Genomic DNA, 10,044 nt, shown 5'->3' on the forward strand with positions numbered 1-10,044 from the left:
AAGTTCCACCATTAAAGCATGCAAACGGTGGGTTAGAAATAAATTGTGGCAAATTGGACAGGCACAGCCAATAAAAAAATGGAAATTGCAATTATGGTAAAAAAAAAAAAAAAATTATAAATATGGGTGCCCGGACAGACAAAGACTCGGTGGCTGTCATATTGAACTCCGTTTCTTGAGTTTTATTTTACGACTTTGAGAAGACCATTGTTTGTTCCACAGCAATATAGAAAACTATAGACTATTTTGGTTCAAATTAAAAATATAATAATCTAATATTATATAATATACAATAAAATATTGTATTGGGTGCCATTAGATATAAATCCAAACAAATCATTTTGTTTGGCTGATTAACAAAAGTTTTATTTTATTTATTAACTTAGACGAGTTGATAGGTACCTCCCCCGTCTCAGAGCATGCATTCAATCGCTGTAACATGTGGCGCCACTTTGCTAGTGTTTAGCTTAGTACCATTCATTCCTTAGGATCCAATCAGGGATGAATTTAGAGGCCATCAGACATTTCCATGTTTTCACTATTTAAAGACGGTTACATATGTAGTTACACGAGTAAGTATGGTGACAAAATAAACAGTGGCGATTTCCTAAGCGGAAGAGCACTTCGCGGCACTTCGACCTCGACGCAGTAATATCATCACTCCTGGAAACTCCTCATGTTGGTTGTATTGACGGAAGTAAGAAGGAGAGGGGGAGTTTTCACTTTAAACTGAGGGAAGAACATAGCGGAATATGGAAAAACAGTGGCGTTTTCCGTTAACAAAAGATACGATAGATGCCTCAACTTTTGGTAAAACTAACTGGTACAGAAAATGAATCACATATCGGCCGATACAGATATGACCATAACCCCAGAATACACTTTACATATTACAAAAAAAAAAAGGTTTCCACAAACACTTCCCCTGCCACTGGTCAAACAAACAGACAGTTCTGCCCCCCTCCCCCACACCACAATTTATACAAGTAATCAGGTTTATCATAATATTAATAATAATAATAATAAAATGTCAGTTCTGAAACCAATGATCACAAATTTCTACCAAAGAGATTTTTGCTTTAGGCTTTGACCTTTTGACCCAACCATGCACGGCTGGGAAATGGCATGCTTTTGGTGTGAATCAAAAGCCCTGAAGCTGGTGACCTGCTATGATCTCAGAACATCGCTGATAAAATGGCTGTCATTTGATGAATGCGGCTGTAATGTGTACAAAACAGAAAAGAACAAGACATCCTGTTGTAGAAGGAACGAGGGAAATCGTCTGATCCAAACTAACCACAAACTACACAAGAGACAAAAGGCATTAAGAGACTTTCTCTCTTTTAGGCCCAAGTGTAACAGGAATCCAGTGTCTGGCAGAGGGCAAGCATTGCTAGCCGAGTACTGCTCACATTACACTCTGTTCTCACTTTAGAGTTATTCTCCATCACCAGGACACCTTAGAAGAGGTAACTTTTCTACGAAACCTACATCTAAAGTGTCTATATATGAAGCATATGTTACCATTCCATAGTTGGTGTCTAGATAATTTTTCAAGAAATTGGTCCTTTTACTCAGTAAAATGCAATCATGGTTTAGACAAAAATTGTTTGCAGCAGTGATGATAATAATTCATATTTTTGAGCACCAAATCAGGATATTAGAATGATTATTTAAGGAACATGTGACACTGAAGAGTAACGGCTGCCAAAAATCAACTTTGACTTCACAGAAATATATATAACATATAGTAAAACAGAAACAGTTATTTCAAACTGTATTTTCAATCAAATAAATAAGCCTCCGTGTGCATAAGATACTTCTTTAAAAACATTTAAAAATCTCACTGACCCTAAACTTTTGCCTTTTGTTTGCAGTGAAAATGTGTGCACAGACAGCTCCATCTCTTCAAATGTATTTACTTAAATCCTCTCAGTACTAAATCAATATAGAGGCTTACATACATAAATGTAATAAATCATCACTCTTGCCCATTTTGGTGTTTGGTTTCATGGTTTCATAAAACCAGTGTCTAAACAATCCACAAAATCACACTCCCATAATTCTCTGCACCTGACCTTAAGGCCCTGGTTGTTGGTTTATTTGGTATCTCATTTAAATATAGCTACACAATACAAGTAAAAGCTATTTACAAATTAATAAATGTAGACTTATAAAAATGGCCATTTGAGGAGTAAATGCTTGCAATGTAAGCATAATAGATTTTTTTCCCATCTATCATGATAATAAATACTAGTTCACCAGATATGTTTTGATATGATATATATCAATGCAGAGAAAGTCTTAAACTCAAAGCATCCTGTTAAAATTCCTTTAATATTTCCCGGATGAATATGACACCATATCATTGACCATGCAATGTGATTTCACTGAATTTGTTTTAGTTTGTCAATGCCTTTTAGAGAAAACAGAGTGAAAACAAGGCAATTACCCAGGCTGCCATTCTCTGTGGTACACACAGAGCTGTGTCTCCAAATCTAGTGAGCTGCCTATCTAGGCAGCATTTCATGGTCATTCCCTGAAAATGCTATCTACATAGACAGCTTACTAGGCTTACTTAATATGTAAACATTTTCCTGTGCAATATATGTGTGTTACCTTTAAGCAAACATAAATGATAACCACAAAAAAAAAAGAAAAAACACCTTTAAAAATACTCTCTTGGGTAGCACGACATCGTGACGATTCCAAAAAGTGCCCGACACTGTCTAGTGTTTTTTTTCCCTCCCCTGTATTGTATGAGCTATGCCTACATTAATCTAGGTTGTACATGAATTAAATTCGCTAATGTCCACCTTTGTAAATCCTCGAGCAGTCCACCATCCATCTCATCACGCAAATGACACATTTCTCGAGCACACCATCAACTCTATCCGACGGAAATATGCGATTGCCCGGGAAGACGTCATGGATTTTCGGGAGGAAACATTAAAAATGCAACGTTTTCATCGTCCTTACCAAATGTTTTGGTGCACAGCCTGTAAAGGATTTGTAGAAGGACCTGGATGCCAATGAAAGCTGTGATGAGGGTTTTTGTTCCTCATGTACGTTACTTACTTCACAAAATACAAATAATAGAAATGTACCTGATCTAACGGAAGGTTGGTTATCTCGCTTATTGGCTGTAGTAAGTTGGATCCGGTGCAGGCTGATATCGTCTCAGTAGCCATGTTTCGCTATTGTACTAGTTCTGTGCTGTTCTCTATGACAGTGGCAGCCCAGTTCGCCCTGATTCAATCCCACATACATCCACATCCACCTCTGGCACAAGAGCGTATCTCTGGAGAGACTGTTGCTGCTTGTTGCTGTCCACTGCTGGTAACAAACGGCAGTACAACACCCTACAGTCCGCCATACGCATTTACAAATCCTACTACAGTGAAGGCTTGACTCATGAATATTAATTACGCAACTTGGCGTTCGCTCGATCTGATTGGCTGAAAGGCAGACGTTGGTAAGGGTGCCAGACTTCACTTTGATGGGAAGCCCGACTCATTTCCACGAAACTTTCGAAAACTTCCTTTAAATTAACTTCCTTTTCGTTTTAATGAACGGTTCTGAACGGTTGTTTTGTTTTAATGGACGATTCAGCTGTTCTCTTTATAACTGTATATCTGTTCAAAAGGTATTGTCTTGCTCCATGACATGTGATATATTGTCATTGTCAGGCCCGTCGCGACCAGAGCCATATAGAGTTATATGCATTTATTTTATATTTATATAAAGTGTGGGTGAAATTAAACTGTATGGCTATGCTGTGGTTCTTGTAGCCTTTGCGTGCGTGCGGTGGACGGGGGGCCTCTATGTCCATTTTGCTTGGGGCCCACAAATTCCTACAAACGGCCCTGGTCATTGTTACATCTGTTTATAATAAAATAATAATTATACTACTGCTGTTCGCTTTACGCCATCATCTGCTCCCTCATTTCCTGGGGATCTGAAGTATATAAAATGTAAAAGCCTATATCAAATATTAATACATATACCTACGTAAACGATAAAAAAAGTCGATGCAAATAATACAGTGTAGTACTTCTCCATTGCACTAGATGTCACTAGGTTCGCATATTCAATAGAGAAAACATGAAGCAGAGAACCTAATAATTTGATTGGTCAGACGAGATCACGTGACGTTGTGTTTTGCGTTTCCTCTCGTGATGCGTGTAAACATTGCACATGCACGTTGATCTGATTGAATGTAGCAAAGTAATCTGGAAGCGTGTTGCGACGATGGTGAAGTGTGTGGTGCAGGGATGCATAAACCACAGTGATCTCAGACCTGAAGAGCAATCGAGCCGTCCGCGCAAGAGGTTTTTCAGATTCCCCAAAGACAAGGCCCGAGTGAAAGTATGGCTGACCGCTTTACGGGAGACTGAGCGCGAGATCACAGATCAACATCAGATATGCGAGGATCATTTCCTGAGCCATCACATCACTCCGAACGGAATCACAGTGGACGCCATTCCTGTTATGCCACCATTAGAGAGACGGGTCTGGAGCTCGTGTGATGAGCTGGAAAAGCCCCCGGACCCGGTGGAGGAGGTTGGGTGCAATGCATATTCGGACAGCCATCTATCTATATCTATCTACATATACCTTGCTGGACATATTTGGTTAGCCGCGTCTTTTGTGATTGGCCATTATACCTGCAGACTGCAGCCAATGGAGATCGTGAAAGCTGACTGCAGGTTTTGTCATTCATTATAACAAGGTGTAGAGACGATGTAAATTATAGATTCAGTGTGCAGTGTAGAGAGCTTCATTCACTGAAACCTTAAAGCGAAGTTTGTGAGATCGCGATGAACTTAGACGAGTGACAGGTTTTTCAGGATTATTAATGTGAAACTGAATTCATACAACCGTTTTATACATTTTTGATTTTATAAATAAGTTAATATTACCTATACTTACATATTAGGAACACTGTTGTCTGATTTGTCAATTAAAATAATTCCAAAGCAAACACAGCACTGTTTCGTTTATGAATGAATCCAGTGAGTCATAAGAGAGTAACTTGCTTTGTTTACTAAACGAATGAATTGGCTATTTGAACGAATCGATTAAATAAATGATTCACTGACTTGATGCCACCTACAGGTGGTTTGTTTAGTTTTTAAAATATAAATTGACTAATTTAAATTGTTTAATATTTCTATATTTAAAGCATTAATTTCATAACATTGTTATTATGAAATGAATTAAGGCCACCTCAGGGAGTCTTGTCAAAAAGTATGTAATGCCATATTTGTGCTGTGCAAAGTTAATAAATAAATAAAACTTGCCCCCTTTAGACTTGCATCCTTTATATATTCACTAACTGCTTGTTTTCTTTAAAAAAAAAAAAAAAAAAACTAACACTAGACATCTTTTTGTACACTATTTGTTTTCTTTTTATTTATTATACAATTTACAAATGCAAAAAAGTCTTTAAACCTAGCTTGCTCTATTAGAGTCCTTAAGAATGTAATGATACCTTTTAAAAAACTAATTGCAAACATTTATGCAAAGTGTAAACTATTGAGTATAATCTACAAATCATGCAAAACTGTACGACTAAATAAGAAGGGCTTAGCTAAACAGGCCAATTAGAGACAATTACTAATCATTCCTATTTTTTATTAAACTATTCTTTCATTTCACTAATCAATCTTTTTTTTTTTTTTACACAAGTGGTTAATGATTCTTACAATATAACATGCAAATTTAAACACAACCTTTCAATGTTTTACATATGATTTGTATATATATATATATATATATATATATATATATATATATATATATATATATATATATATATATAAATCATGATCATAATACACATAAACATATGATCATATTTGGAAACGGTGTGAAAAACATTCTGAATAAAAAAACAAATCGATTCATTATATATATATATATGTGTGTGTATGTATAATAAATTTGCATTTGTGACCCTGGACAACAAAACCTATAATGATTTATACATCTGAAAGCTGAATAAATAAGCTTTCCTTTGACGTATGGTTTGTTAGAATTGGAAAATATTTGGCCCGAGATATAACTATTTGAAAAACTGAAATCTGAGGGTCCATATAATGTATTTTTTGCTATTGCTACAAATATACCCAGATACTCAAGACTGGTTTGTGGTCCAGGGTCACATTTATTCTTTGATTAACATTACCTTTTATCCAAAATGGTATGATAAAATTTATATTAAACAATATTACCTTATTGTTTAAAGCTTTTATTTAAACATTTTTACATAGTGAGCTCCATATTAACTCTTTCATGAAATAAAATGTATAAAAAATCTAATTATTCCATCTAGTTTAATAGTTATTAAGAAGTAAAATACATGTGCTCAAATAGCTGGGGAGATTTTGCTATGAAATACATTGGATAACGCTATGCAGTATCAAGTGTTATTAACCTTAATTTTTTCTTGAAAGGGTGGGCTTGCTGCAGAAGATGATCTTTATGATGTGGAGTTTGAGGATTTTGAGGAATATGATGATGAAGACCACAGTCTTCCGGATGATGGCTCACATAACATGAATAGTCAAGTACAAGGGCAGTGTCTCAGTGGAAGGTAACACTACATTAAATAACTGCTACCAAAGGAATGAAACAGTATTGATTATTTTTCCCATCCATTATATAATGTCCTTTCTTTTAGTTTAAGTAGCGATCCCAACATGATCAATATGAAACAAGCAACAGGGGCATCCACCAGTCAAGGTATGGCATGTTATTAAAAGTTTTCATTCACTTTCTGATGCTGCACAGAATTTGAATGTTTATTTGGCCAATGGTTAAAAAAGCTCTCAATTTTCATTCCAGTTCCGAAACGCTCTGAGGTTGCTCTTGGACGGCTGACCAAACGCTTCATGGAGTTGCTTCACTCGGCACCGAATGGAGTACTTGACCTCAAAGAGGTTACTCGAAAACTGGGCACAAGAAAAAGGCGGGTGTATGACATCACTAATGTGCTTACCGGCATCCAGCTAATCAAAAGCACGTCCAAAAACAAGATCCAGTGGATGTAAGTTTCCACTGAATGCTACTTACACAACAAGATTTGGTAGTTTGTAAACATACAATTTGTCCAATGAAATACGGTTTGATTTACACAGTGATTTTTCTATACATTTTCAAGGAATCCATCAACAAACTTGTGGAAGACAAAAGCTGACCTAGTTTATCTGAAGTCAATGGAGGAGGCCCTTGACGGGCTGATCAAAGACTGCGCCCAACAGCTCTTCGCCCTGACCGACCTCAAAGACAATGCTGAATATCCTCTCATATTTCTGAGATAGTGTTTCTAACAAATGTTATAGAAGTCCTTTCAGTTGTTTTGGACTTAACTGCTGTTGTACCTCAGCTTATGTGACATATGAGGACATCTGTCAGATTGGTGTTTTCAAGGACCAGACTATAATAGCCATCAGGGCCCCTGAAGAGTCCAAGCTAGAGGTGCCCACTCCCACTGAGGTAAAGACACGGAGCCTTAGGTGTCATTCCAAAAACTTAGTGTTGTCAAACGATTAATCGCATTCAAAAAAAGTTTTTGTTTACATAATGTGTGTGTATTTTATATAATTATCACATGTGTCAACTGCACATATATATTTAAGAGGAATATATCATATAGATTATATAAATATAAATATATGCATGTAAATGTGCATATTTTCTAAATATATACATGGATGTGTGTTTTTATATATACATAATGAATATAGTACACAGTAAAAACAAAAATGTTTTATTTTGGATGCAGTTAATCATGATTAATCGTAAAAGTAAATATTTTGGTGGATTTTGATTTAAAAGGAAGACAGTGAAAGGACATTTGCATTTTATTTTGGTTATCTTGCCCACCCCTTATTTGAATAATGATTAAAGGACACTCATCTGATGGCTGGAAGGAATATAGGTAATATGAACTTATGAACTATTTATGTTATGTTCTAGGAATCAATCCAGATCCACTTGAAAGGCTACCGGGGGCCCATCCAAATACTCACCTGTGAGACTGAGGGCCCAAGTGAAGCTGTGGATCCAGCGAACACAGAATCTAAACTTGTCAAACCAGCCTGCTTTCTAACACTAGAGGAGAGCCGGATACACACACAACCATTAATATCAGGTTAGCCGTATTCCACACCTGGATGCATTGTGGCCAATACGGTTTAAAAGTTTCGGGTCAAGAAGTTTTTTAATTTTTTAAGAAATGGATACTTTTCTTTAGCAAGAAGGCGGTAAATTGCTTAAAAGTGACAGTAAAGATATTAATGATGTTACACAAGATTTTTATTTCAAATAAAAGCTGTTTTCCTGAATTTTCTATTCATCAATGAATCCTGAAATGTAATCCTGAAAATACAGCTTTCCTATCACAGGAATATATATCTAATATTTTAAAATAAATGCAGCCTTGGTTAAGCAAATGCAACTTTCAAAAACCCCAAAAAATCTTACTGATCCCGAACATTTAAATGGTATTCGCTTTTAAAGAACAAAAATATCCAGTAAACAAACCAATCTCAGTGCTTGTGGATGGTCACTTAGAAAAGTCCTACATTTGAGACCTGCGTTATGCAATGGACAATGGACGTTATCTACGATTCAACAATCATTCATTTTTAAAGTGTAGAAATGTTACAAATATAGCCAATATCTCATTGTAGCAAAGGCATCCAGAAAGTTTAAATTTCAACGGCGGGAAGATTATAGTGCAGCAGAGCATTTTTGTGTCCCGTTGTGTTCGGCTTCCTCAAAGTTCAACTCTGTGCTGAGCTTTCACTCTTTTCCCACGGATGAAAAAAGACAGAAAAAGTGAATATGCAACATTCGACGCAAGGATTTAATCATCACTTCCCATATGAGAGTCTGCAGTCGTCATTTCAAGAGAGAAGATCTGAAAGAGCCGTAGACTCCTAAAGGGCGCCGCTTGCTGAAGAAAGGGGCCGTACCCTACTTATTCCAGTGGAACAACTACTCTGACCCAGCACCACTGCAGAGGAGAAAGGCTTCCTGCCCCTGTGGACCTCTATAAACATGAGAACTGTTCAGTTGCAGCAGTTGATATTGCATTGGATAGGGCTGCAGAATGACTGACTGAACGTTTGTTCCCATTTGTTTTTGCAGATGTTTTAAATACTGTAACAGCTGTGCAAAGCACTTAAGGATCTAAAAGAAGAGCCTTTGCTTCTTTGAGAAAACATCCCATCCTAACAGACTTTGTTGGCCTTTTTGGAGAGACCACTGGGAATATATATACTCTGCTGGGTTAAAGACATCTCGTGGAGATTTTTAATTTGTATTTTAAACAGTTTAAAGTATTTTTTGTATAACGGTATTTTTTTTTTTCTTCGATCATCTGACTATGCTGTAAATTAATCAAATCTGTGGTGTTCGAAGACAGACCTTGGACCCTGTTTCAGTATGACAAGATGTCCTCGTTTATGGGAGAGTGCTTTGTAAATGTATGCTACGGTTCAAAAGTTTGAGGTCTGAGATTTTTTTTTTCTTTTTTGGAAGGAAATTAATACTTTTATTCAGCAAGGACACATTAAATTAATCAAAAGTGACAGAAAGACATTTACAATGGTGCGAAAATTGTATTTCAAATAAATGCTGTTCTTTTGAACTTTCTGTTCCTCAAAGAATCCTGAGAAACAAAACTATGGTTTTCATTCAGATATTAAGCGGCGCAGCTGTTTTCAACATTTGATAATAATCAGAAATGCAAAAATTCAGTATATTAGTATGATTTCTGAAGGATCATGTGACACTGGAAGACTGGAGTAACACGGTCACAGGAATAAATTACATTTTAAAATATATTAGAGTAGTAATTTTTTATAGAAATAATATTTGACTGAATTGCTGTGTGCAGTCGAGCATACAAGACTTCTTTCATAAATGTATATAAAAAAATAAAAACTAAATACTGTGAACTGTTGAGCCACTACTTTGATATTCCGTCAGTTATTTTTGTAAAAAATATATCTATCTAGTGCTGAAAAAATA

The 10,044-nt window shown here is 36.1% G+C and overlaps 2 protein-coding genes across 2 annotated transcripts in view; one reads left to right on the forward strand and one right to left on the reverse strand.

The window, feature by feature from the left end:
• Positions 1-3,393, reverse strand: part of mboat2b (membrane bound O-acyltransferase domain containing 2b) — a 29,120-nt gene extending 25,727 nt beyond the window's left edge. Inside the window, exon 1 of the mRNA XM_052586164.1 lies at positions 3,108-3,393. Coding sequence (XP_052442124.1) covers positions 3,108-3,191 — 84 coding nt within the window. The 5' untranslated portion in view covers positions 3,192-3,393. The remainder of the gene's footprint in view (positions 1-3,107) is intronic.
• A 732-nt stretch (positions 3,394-4,125) lies between these two features.
• Positions 4,126-9,967, forward strand: LOC127983815 (transcription factor E2f1-like). The gene is made up of 8 exons (XM_052586165.1): positions 4,126-4,563; positions 6,459-6,598; positions 6,686-6,747; positions 6,850-7,051; positions 7,166-7,300; positions 7,386-7,500; positions 7,984-8,158; positions 9,160-9,967. Exons 1-8 carry the CDS (start codon positions 4,198-4,200, stop codon positions 9,195-9,197), a joined length of 1,233 nt encoding a protein of 410 aa, XP_052442125.1. The 5' UTR covers positions 4,126-4,197; the 3' UTR covers positions 9,198-9,967.
• The last annotated feature ends 77 nt before the right edge of the window (positions 9,968-10,044 follow it).

Source organism: Carassius gibelio, chromosome B20 (genome assembly GCF_023724105.1).
Source record: "Carassius gibelio isolate Cgi1373 ecotype wild population from Czech Republic chromosome B20, carGib1.2-hapl.c, whole genome shotgun sequence".
Lineage (NCBI taxonomy): Eukaryota > Metazoa > Chordata > Actinopteri > Cypriniformes > Cyprinidae > Carassius > Carassius gibelio.

Bases quoted from the DNA above. Each gene is read 5' to 3' on its own strand.
- LOC127983815 (XM_052586165.1), top strand. From the start codon at position 4,198: ATGCACGTTGATCTGATTGAATGTAGCAAAGTAATCTGGAAGCGTGTT. The intron at 4,564-6,458 runs GTTGGGTGCAAT...TTTTCTTGAAAG, and splicing joins CCCCGGACCCGGTGGAGGAG to GGTGGGCTTGCTGCAGAAGA. The intron at 6,599-6,685 runs GTAACACTACAT...CCTTTCTTTTAG, and splicing joins GGGCAGTGTCTCAGTGGAAG to TTTAAGTAGCGATCCCAACA.